Raw genomic sequence first — 11,853 nt, 5'->3', positions numbered from 1 at the left:
TTTTTTTTTAAAAGTTTATAATTATAGACAGAGGGAGTAATAAACAAATACTCCATTATTCAATACTATCTTGAGCAGCAACGCATGTTGTGTGATCCTTTTCTATACGATGCTTTTCATGTTAAGATGTGGGGTATTATCTAGGTTTAGACATAGTTCTAAAGGGAGAAATATCACTCACCTTAGACATGTAACTTAGTGATGCAAGCACTTACGACACCGATTCTGAATATACAAAAAAATAATGCTTCATACCAAAAAGAAGAAGAAAAAAATAATGCTGGTGGGGCAGAAAAATAAACAATTGTGTTGAAGACCATGCCCCCACTCCCATTAAACAAATACAAAGAGTGAAAATCTTCTCATAAAAAAATGCTTAATACCACGACATTTCAGATTTTAAATTTTATTTGAATTAAAATTTGATTTAAAAAATGGACGTGAAGCCATGAGCTATCTCGTGCAGTTTCTAGGTACATATTGTCTTACACTAGCAGTTTTTTTCTTTCTTTGATGAATAACATTGTTGTATAATATATTTATGTATTAAATTTTGTTAACGAGTGTCTTCAGATGACTTTTCAATTGATTTTTTTGGTGGCGGCCGAGGTTTAAAGCCCGGACCTTTCATATATTATACATAATCGCTACCAACTGAGTTAAGGTTACAAGAAAAACTCTTCCATTGATCACCGCATATAAAAGGGGTTCATGTTGGTTTAGGAAAACACAAGTTTAGCAGAATGACAGAGATGAAACTACATGGATTTTGGTATAGTCCTTTTACTTTAAGGGTAGTATGGACCTTAAATTTGAAGGGTATATCATATGAGAACATAGAGGAAGATCGCTTCAATAAAAGTCCTCTGCTTCTTCAATATAACCCAATACACAAGAAGACTCCAGTGTTGGTTCATGATGGAAAACCGATATGTGAGTCCATGATCATTGTTGAATACATTGATGAGATATGGCCACAAAACTCATTGCTTCCTGTTGATCCCTATGATAGAGCTCAAGCCCGATTTTGGGTTAAATATGTCGATGAATTGGTACAAATTTTCAACACTTAATCATCATATTTGCATTTATTTTTTTTACTTTTAATCTTTCCATCGTGATCATGACCACTTTCACAATACATTTTCTGCTCATTTTATAGGAAACTTAGTCATTTATACTTCAAAATATTTACACCATTTACTCAACTTTCATTCCTAGTCAACTTTTATTGTCATTGTGTACAAGATCATTGAATGATATACTACTAAGAATTAAGAATGTTTCACACTAATCCGTACAAAAAATTAGATCATGCTAATTTTGACGAATTAGGTATTTTAATGGTCATTATGATCAGTGGCGTATCCAGGACCCTTCACTTGGGGGTGCAAATTTTTTAACTTCAATAATCATTAATATTATAAATTTTAATATATATATATATATATATATGAGGGTGTATCAAGTGAGAGGAGATTTTAGGTAAGCAGATTTCCTGCTGTAACAGCAGGATGCTGTAAGGCGTGTGAGCCGTCCAATCAAAGATAAGTGGTTGAGATCAAACTGTGTGAAAACTAACAGAACAAATCTGAACCTTTGGATTAATGTTTAATGGCTGAGATTGCCCACTGCGTGAAACTGCGTGAAGCAGTTACAGCAGGGAATCCAGGTCCAGATTTTAGAATGAGAGATGAGAGCATTAAATTAGGACCCTAGGATCAAATTGAATGGTCGAGATGATATTTCACTTAATGTCACGCTTCACCACCTGATTACCATTACTTTTGCAGGTTTATGCTTCTCCTTTCTTTGTTACGTGGCTTTCTCACTTCTCCACCTTTCCTATTCCCCTCTTGTTCCATGGAAATCCTTTTCTTTTGTTACTTTTATTTTCAAACAATTTTTTCTATCGTTCTGTGTCTCTTCCCAGTTTTCCAATTTCACTCTTGATTTTTAATTCAAAATTTGGATTTAGGTCTTTTGATTTAGAATTGAGATATGGTGAAAATTTCGAAATCACGGTTGAGAATTGTGATACGGTCGGTAGAACGTGAAAATTCAAAGCGATTAAAACCCAATTCCACAGCAGCAATTTTGTAGCTTAATTTTGTTGGCATCCAACAATTTTCGTTTGTAAAACAAAGAATAAAAAAAGAAAAAGACTTTTAATTTCAATGATACAACCACAGAACACAAACTGACGAGATGTTGTTACAGCGGCATGGTGTTACAGAACAATTTTAGTGATTCTGGAATCTGATGATAGAGGTAGATGGAAGGACCAGAAGAAGAAAGATGTGTGTACGACGATACTTATCTTTTTAATAAGTGAATTAATCATAGCCATTTAATTTAATCTAAGGGCTTATATTTAACCCTCTCATCCTCTCATATTAAAGAGTCCTCTCATTTGATATGTCCTCATATATATATATACTAGTATTCGACCCGTGCAACGCACGGGAAAAAAATGGATTAGTGTAGTGCATTAGAATGTTGACGCTAAATAACAAAATACTTAATATATATTGTCATTCATATATTTATATGAATATGATGAACTTGTTACAACCGACCGATAAAGCAAATGAATGACAACCATCATACTATTTTAGTTAGGTTCCACAATAATGTCTTTTAGTCATCAAATGACCACATTAATGACAAACAAATACAAAGTACATAAATAGCAAAAAAAAAAAAAAAATCAAAAAATGTCCTTCAATGCATTTGCTTTTATAACTCCAAAATAAACGAAAGATATCTCAATATTATTACTATAGTTTAAACACATGAGTAAAAGTGACCAAAAAAAGATAAACATAAAAAAAAATCTTTCTCAACAACAGATTCAACATCTCCTGATGACTTCAAATATCACTACAAAAAATTATTTCTCAACAATATATTTAACATCTCTTTCGATAAATGAAATTTATTGTATATATTATTTAAATATATCCAATATATTGAAACATATATATTGAATACCTAAAACCCCCCATGTTTGAGGATATCCAATATAATGGAACATAAATTAAATACTTATAGCCCCCCGTGTTTATAGAATATAAAACTTTGGACTTAAATCAATAACTATAACCTCTGCATTTGAGGAAAATAAAATTTTGGACTTAAATTAAACTGTGAGATATTGCATTTCAGACTTAAATGGATCGGAGTTCTAATGAATGATAGATGATAACATTGCAAGTGACATTGCACTAACTGTTTGATTTTACAACTTACTGAAATGACAGTGAGTTTTTGAACACAAAATTCAGCTATTTTGATACCGTTTGGAAAGAAATAATTAAAACAATGATAGAGAAAATGTAGTTGACATTGCCACAAAATATAAACCGGATAAATATAGGGGTTCACGTAGAAGCTACAAAGATATTCACAGGTTTACTTTCTTTTAAATTACTTAAAAACATTAAATCTGGAAGTTATATCAAGATACACATTTGATTTGAGGATAAAGAGGTAGTTTCAATTGAATCCTTTTCCAGAATAAATCCAGGAGCCTTCGCCTGAGGCAATAACATCTCAACTTTGAACATAAGAATTACAGAGTACATATAGGCCTGTCTTCAGGTTTTTGTTGTACGCATAATAACTCATGTATGCATCGTATGGCTTCAGAAGAAATGCACGTCTCAAATAAATGTGTATCTAGTAGTTCCTGTGGCATGCTTTCAATCCAGAGTCTCCAAGCCTAAAGCCATGAAATTTGATGTAGTTACAAACTTTGAATCTATAATGATAGGACACAATTCAAATAGGAAATTCTATATAACAATTAAATTTAAATGTCCAAAAAGGTTGAGAGAGTGTTATGGGTCATAAAACCCCTTAATCTAATCAGAAAATACTTATGTGATGTTCGATAGGTACTGTTCATCCTGTTTTTAACTTGAATATAAGAAAACCATACAAAAAAATTCAACCGCTGCATCCAAGAAAATAAAATAAACGACTGTGTTTTTGAAAATTATGTGAGGGACCTGATGAATTGTGCCTAAGGCACGATAGGTAAGTATTGTCCTAATCTTATTCCCACAAATTATCTCCAGTATTTTTACGCCATGGTCTTTATCTCGAATAGGAAATAAAGTTACCTCATTGTCTTTATCTCTCAAAATGAATCAACAATCAACAATACAAAACGGATGTCTTTCATGTTGAATTGGAAAAGAAGCTTACCAAATGAAGCCATCTCTTACAGAAAAGAAGAGCCCGAATGAAAAATAGTAAAATCTCATTTCATCGCAAGTTTGCCACACAATGTCTTGTTATACCCTACAGTAAAGAGAGACAAAAAAAAATTATTCAACATGTGAATATACTCAATTACACATGATTGTCAATTGACATGTCTTGTTCATCACTATTAATTAGTAGACACCCAAGTGAATCGCAGACATACTCATTTTAAACATATCAAAGATGAAATCATTAAGAAAAGAGTATATAATTAAATAAGTAAGCTCGATTCTGCAAATATATAATTAACCCGAGTGAATCGTAAACATACTCATTTCACTCGATTCTGCAAATAAGTTTAAAGAGAAATCATTAAAATACACAGCATATAGGTACATCACAACTATTACATCACTATAAACAAAATTGGGCATCAAAATATAACTCAAAAAATCACATGAGTTGAAACTGGTGGTGAGGTGTTTGATATACTCTATTGACGATGTGGTGATTGCGGTAGATATCCATCCTAGTCAAAATTGACCCATAAAAGATGAAGACCATGAAGAATCATGTGAACGAACATGCTTCCTCTGAAGAGTCCCCAAAGTTGTTCAATTTTGAAAAAACTGACATGAATTAAGGTTTTTATAACATTGCTAGGAAATCAAAGTAGGATAAACAAAAAAAGAACAAAGAGCTGGCAACTATTCAACCCATAATTAGATAGGAAAATTTCTAGTTCATAAGACTAAGACATAGAGTGAGACTTATTGATATACACAAAACATGACAAAAATTTATTTCATCAAGAGAGATCAAGTAAAGTAGAACCGAAATAAGCTAGCAAACATTTGAACTATTATACACGTTAACCTTTTTTAGATTTTCCAAATCATTCATCCATTATGCATCGGCTCAAATTAAAGTAAACTTCACTTTATAAAATAAATGAAATGTAAAAGAAAAAAAGGCGGCGTTTATGCAATGATGTAATAATTTTATTGAAGAAATCTCATAGATTAAAAAACTTGTGCCAACTTTGACAACCTAGTAAAGATGATAACTTTTACTTCTACTATTTTATTGATGCATTCTTTAAAATCTTTTCATTTATAACATCAACACATAGTACAACTTGTACAAAAAAATCGCCAAAGTAAAAGTTAAATAATCTCAATCATTGCCAAATTTAAAGAGTTGAAAACAGGGCACTCATATTCGTTGAACCAGTAAATATAATTTTAGTATTCTAAATAACTCTAGTAACAAAAGATGTGTGTGTGGTATCCTGATGAAATATAATTTAAGTATTCATATAATTTTAGTATTCTAAATAACTCTAGTAACAAAACTGAAAAAATAGGTACTAATTCTAGCATCAAAAGATGATGAAATAAAATACTAACTCTTATTTTTAATTTGAATGTGTGTGTGCCTATAAACTGTGTGGTATGCTACTTTCAAAAAAATCAAGAGCCAATCAAACTTTAGCCTATAAACAGAGTTACCATGAAGTTCTTCCAAAAGAACCAATCAAAAAAGACAAACTTTAATTAGTAAAAGTGAAAGAAGAAGGAATAGAGATTCACACATATGCTAATGGTGAATGATGTTGAAAATTCAAACATCTACAGATAATAGCAATTGAATGCAGCTCATGGTAACAAATTACTCACTAACAATCTCTTGTCATTATCATACTTAAGACTTCATGAAACTTTTATTTAAGACAAAATTAATATTAAGACAAAGGAGTTTAATATTAACAACCTGTTGCAAATTGCAATTGCTCCAAATCTTGAGATCTTCCTAATTTGTCCACCTTTAACTAACCTAAAATCAAAACAAAAATGATTCATATATTAATATCAAAACTAAAAAAATCATCATTTTTTTTTTATTTAGACATTTTCTCAAACACTTTGTTCTTTCCTGACGTTGAACATAACTTAATTCAAATTGAGGTCACTCAAAAATGGGAAATACATAGGTGGCACTAAAATAGAATTCCCTTATCATTTATTCCAAACAAAAACTTACATATTAATGCATCCTAAATAGGATCCTTTCTAATTCAGTTATAAAGGTCAATACGCATAGAAAGAATTGAGTCATACCAATCAGATGCATCAAAGTCCTCCAACTATCATTTGAGTTGCTTGTTCTCCCAAGAAACTCCTATAGTGAATTATTATATCACATAGCTCCAACATTTTTAATTTGCAATCTGCCATGAAATAATACTAAAAAATTAAAGTTAATGTAATTAAGGATGTGAAAGTATGACGCTTCAACTTAAAAGTCACTATTAAGAATTCAAATTAGTCTGAGTTGCTTCTAATGAAAGTTAAACATGATTAAAATCCAAAATCCCAAATATCATAAAGAAGCAAATCATTGGGCACAAAAAATAGCAAATTCAAAGTAACACATGTAACAAAGTAATACTACTTCATGCTTCATAAGAAATATGAATCATCACAGATTTTTTTTTCTTCTACAGTATACAATACAACATGATTAAAGCCATCGTTCATATTCATTTAAAAATACAGACTTGCAGCAACCAAAACTTTGAAAATGAGGCTAGTACTTACATGTTATTGGTAGTTAAAAAGTCTTTCAAGAGCATGAAGAAGCATGTCGTATATTGATATTAAATTTCCATTTGACAATACCATTACCAAAACAAAAATGATAATTCATAACCAAAACATGAATTGGAGGACATTTTCTTTTCCAAATAATCTAATGAGGGCCATAATTTGTATTATCCAAACAGAGCTATTAGTTTACTTTCCCCTAAAGAACTAATTAAAGAAATGGAATCAATGCTAATCCTGAATCATTGCTAATACTTTTAATTTGAAAGTGACATAGTTGGAACTTTGCAAGTTTGATAGGCATATAACTGAAAAAGTGGAAATTTCTGGATTAAATATTGAAAAAATAAGTCTAATTGGTAAAAGTGGAAGAGTGATAATCACTGTCCATTATATGATATGCTTTATTACATGTTTCACATGTGAGCCAACAATGAAGAAGCTATAATCTATCCTAGCAAGCAAACAATGAAGAAGACAATAGAGATTAATATTAACAACCTGTTGCAAATTGCAATTGCTCCAAATCCTGAGATCTTCATAATTTGTCCACCTTTTACTACACCTAAAATCAAAACGAAAATGGTTCTATATCAATATCAAAACTGAATTACTGATGCTAACAACCTATGATATTTGAAGCTAAAATAGCTAGATAAAAGCTCATTATAATTTACAAAACAAAACAATAATTAATTAAAGTTTTACAGTTCAAATGGAAAATAAAATCTGCAGCTGTTACATTTTCTGACTGCAATGGAAATTAAAACATGATGTGAGTAGTTTTCTTCAACTATAAATAAAATTTTACTTGAATTTTTTTTTTGACAAATTTCAAAACATAATGGATCTGTAAATCTAAAAATAAAAAGGGAGGAATCATTACCTCCACCAGAAACAATATCATCCATTACTTAGCAACATATCCAAAATTCAAACTGCAAAACCAAACAATATCAATACTCATAGAGATGAATGATATGATAATTAAAAACAACTGGAAGAAAATTTCACCCCAAAGATGGGTATTTTCGGATCTGATACAAAAACGGGTTAGGGTTTTAAAATTCAAATTTCACCTTGCTTATTTCTTCATCAATTTCTTCTTGACAAAGCCTATACGCAAAGGAATTAACTCAAAATCAGAAACTAAATGCAAAAAACAAAGAAGAAAAACTATCTATTAAAATTATGGTCACCAACATGTTTATTTTCGGATTTGAGGAAAAAAATGGGTTAGGATTTCCATATTAAAATTTTACCTTGCTTATTCTTCTTCCTTGATTTCATCTTCCTTTTCTGTAGAATGGTGTGGTGATTTTGTGAGAGGGTTGAGAATGATGGAAGAATATGGTTTATAAATCATCTCAGAAGTAAACTTGATAGATCTGTAAATGAATGAGTGGGATTTGAAGAGAATGAAGAGAGGAAGATTTTGGTGGTTTTATTTTTGGGTATTGGCAGACGGATTATGAAGAGAGGATGAAGAAAGAAGGTATGAAAAAGGCTTTCATGGAGGGGGTGAACGAAACGTGAAAGAGTGGGAGGAGGAGAGAGAGAGAGTTGTGATGAGTTTGTGGGTGTGGGAGGAAGAGAAAAAGTGAGGGAAAAAAAGGAAAGAAGTTTAGAGTGAATGAGAAAGAAAGGATATAGAAAGTGATGTTTGTTGGGATAAGAGAAAAGGTAGGAGGGAAAGAATGATTTGAAAAATTTTGAAATTTGAATTTTGAATTGAAGAGGGAAAATGTGTGATAATGATATTTTATAATTTGTATTGTGTGAATGCTTAAAGTGGCAATAATAAAATTATTTTTTAACGATGATGTGACACGAAGAGGCTTGAGGATGTGACACATTGGATTGATGCAAATTTTTTTCCTATTTGTTGTTCCATGCTTGTATATTATTAAGATTAAGATATATATATATATATATATATATATATATATATATATATATATTGATCTACTCATTTCTCTTAGTAACTACACCATCCGGTCACAAATATAAGCAAAAATTCACTTTTTAGGTTCATTCAATAAATGATGTATGTGAACTATAAATAGTCCACATACATCATTTATTGAATGAACCTAAAAAGTGAATTTTTGCTTATATTTGTGACCGGAGGATGTATTTAGTATGCATTGACAAGACGGTGTGAACTTATTTCACACATGCGTTAAATAATGTGTTGTCGTGTCATTTAATGTGAGCGAAACACAAGTTATCACATCCATTCAGGGAAATACTTGTGTGACATTAATGTCACGGTGACATTAAATCTGGGCCACACATTGGGTGACATTAGATGTGTTGTGTGGCCCAGATGCAATGGCAATGACAATGTGTGGCCCAGATGCAATGGCACGGTGACATTAATGTCACCAAAGTGCCATCCATTCATTAATTGATATTAAAGCACATCATTGAATACATGTGTAAAATAACTTTAAAGTATGTGCAGAAAGTAAACTCTTCTCGTATTCATTTAAACTACTAACTTTACATTTGTGTTACTTTTACCCAATAAAAAATTGAATTTTTTTTATTCTTTTTAATAAATTATCACATTAAATTTTATGATTTTTGACAAAGTGTAAATTCAAGTATTTACCACTAGGAATTCAAAAGAGTAATATCATTTACGTTATATACACTTTATAGGAAAAAGAATAAAAATAGAACTAGAGAATAGAGAGTGAAATGATTCCTCTAAAAACAAAGATATAACAAATGTGTTTAATTGGTCTAGTGGGATGATTAATTGTAGATGAATCATGAAGCCCTATACTATAACAGGAATTCGATACTAGGTTATTTGTTTTTGGATTTTAAGTGATAAAAATCTTCCAAATAATAAAATAATAACACTTTAAAAGTCAAAACGTATGTAGTACTGGTGGTACATGTGCACGTCAGTAAACTTGGTATGTACACACACCAATCCATATAGAACCTGCACGCGTTAGTCAGACCCACTCTTAGGTAAGGTGCAAAGCAAGAATACCAGGGTGTGCAAATAGCAATGAATGTAGGAAAACTGATGCAAATCTCATAAATCCAGGGCGTGCAGGTGCACACCCTCAAAGCTACCTAGCTCCGCCCCTGATTATGATGTAATTTAGATGTTATCATGATTATTTGAAGATGTAATTACCTTGATGAATGGTTAATTAAAACTTTTGGTAGTAAATATAGACCAAAACTAGCCTGGTCCAATAGTGTTTACGTAACATAAATAACCAACTTGACACGAAGAAAAAAATGACATTTCAAAACTTTAAACTGAGTTAAATGATGCATGGTGTAGTTTTGCCTATTTACTTTACCATGTGTCTCATAAACATTCACCTTATATGTTCTAACGATACAATCTTGATTCAAACTAACAACAATATTAAAATCAATACTTGAAGATTTCAGCAATTGAACCATTCCTCAATAGCATAAGTGGTGAAGAGCGAGAAAAGGCTAGAGAAAATTTATGGGAGCGACTCAAAGTTATTGAGGATTGGTGTTTGGATGATAAGAAGAAATTCTATGGGGGAGACACCATTAACATTGTAGACATAGCTCTTGGATCTTTTGTCAAATTTATTGAGATTCAGGAAGATATGTTTGAAGTGAAGGTCTTGCAAATTGAGAGGTTCCCTCGCTTACATTTATGGTTTAATAATTTTAAAGAGGTTCCAGTCATAAAAGGAAACACCCCTGGTCAAGAGAAGTTGGTGGCTTTTGGAAAGCGCCTTATTGAAAAAATATTGGTATCTTTTTGAGAAAATTATGGCTTCTCTTGAATTAATGTACAAAGCATTTGGATTTGGGGTTATCTGAGTCATGTGTATTACTTTATTTTAATAATAGTTGCTTTGTGTTGTCTTTTTGCGATAATAATTAGAGTTTAAAATGATTCATGTTTTTTAATACTTGAGTCGGTAGAATCATAATGAATGACAAAACTCTCTCACAAAAGAGAATATTCATAAGACTATATTTGTACTCAATTTCTTATTAAGCTAGAAGGCATTTATTATCTTCTCGTACAAGTGTTTTTGGTTTGATTACTATCTTTTCATCTCACACAAGTATTCTTGGATTTGTCATTATCTTCTTTTAGTACTTGATTACTACCTTTTAATTCTGTTTTCCACCTAAACAAAGGTATTTGGAACACATTATTACTTCATAAGTCAATGCACAACTTTGACAAATAATATATTTAATTATCTATCACCAAAAAATATAAAAAGAAAGTTGATATTTTGAAAATATTATTGAGACAAATTGAACATCTTATACGCAAACATTTTCTTTATATATTTAATAATAAAAAAAGTGATAGATTACCAACAACGGACAATCTAATCAAAAGACACATTTTATTTCCAAATGCTCAGTTATGCGTGGATGGATGCGGCATGATAGAAGATACAAAGCACTTATTCCTCTCTTGTGGTTTTTTTGGCAAACTTTGGTACGGTATTTCTCAATAGCTTAGTTACCACATAGTGTTTCATGAACATGTGTCAGACCATTTATATCAATTTGACACATTAGGCGGCTTCTCTAACAACAACCGCTCAACTTTTAATCTTATATGGCTATCTTGTGTGTTGGTGATTTGCCTTGAAAGGAATGCTCGGGTCTTTCACAAAAAAGAAGCTTCGTTTAATCAATTGCTAGATAAAGTTTTTTTTCTTGAACAAAATTGCTAGATAAAGTTTAACTTCAATCTTACTGGTGGCTGAAAGCAAATCGTCCTAGTTTTGTTTTCTCCTACCATTCGTGGTGGTTGAATCCTTTACCTTGCTTGGGAATTTATATGTAACAGGGTAGCTTTCTTTTTTGATCCTGTTTTGGTTCCCCGTTTTGTTTTTGCTTGTAATTGATACTTTTTTCAGCTGGGGCTTTAGCACTCCTTGTGCTGAAACCTTCAAACTTTCAGTAATATATTCCATTTTATCTTCTTAAAAAAAGTATTGGTGAAAAAAGTATTGGGATCTAACATATAAAAAATCTATTTATTCATTTA

General features: G+C 31.1%; 1 protein-coding gene and 1 long non-coding RNA gene across 2 annotated transcripts; one reads left to right on the top strand and one right to left on the bottom strand.

Moving 5' to 3' along the window:
• Window positions 1-658: 658 nt before the first annotated feature.
• Window positions 659-10,867, top strand: LOC146957722 (putative glutathione S-transferase). Its single transcript, XM_085738545.1, has 2 exons — window positions 659-1,052; window positions 10,238-10,867. The coding sequence occupies exons 1-2, from the start codon at window positions 744-746 to the stop codon at window positions 10,595-10,597; spliced, it is 669 nt and encodes a 222-aa protein (XP_085594671.1). The 5' UTR covers window positions 659-743; the 3' UTR covers window positions 10,598-10,867.
• LOC146957723 (uncharacterized) lies at window positions 3,329-8,441 on the bottom strand. The gene is made up of 8 exons (XR_015023870.1): window positions 8,081-8,441; window positions 7,898-7,934; window positions 7,705-7,756; window positions 7,320-7,383; window positions 6,333-6,442; window positions 5,986-6,048; window positions 4,213-4,308; window positions 3,329-3,724 (listed from the first exon to the last, which is right to left on the bottom strand). It is a non-coding gene; the product is annotated as an uncharacterized LOC146957723 (long non-coding RNA).
• Window positions 10,868-11,853: the final 986 nt, after the last annotated feature.

The sequence above is a fragment of the Medicago sativa genome, chromosome 1 (genome assembly GCF_051527215.1).
Source record: "Medicago sativa cultivar Bolivia chromosome 1, Bolivia_mono, whole genome shotgun sequence".
NCBI lineage: Eukaryota > Viridiplantae > Streptophyta > Magnoliopsida > Fabales > Fabaceae > Medicago > Medicago sativa.
The sequence above is the reverse complement of the archived record's forward strand: the minus strand, read 5'-3'. Positions and strand labels throughout refer to the sequence as shown.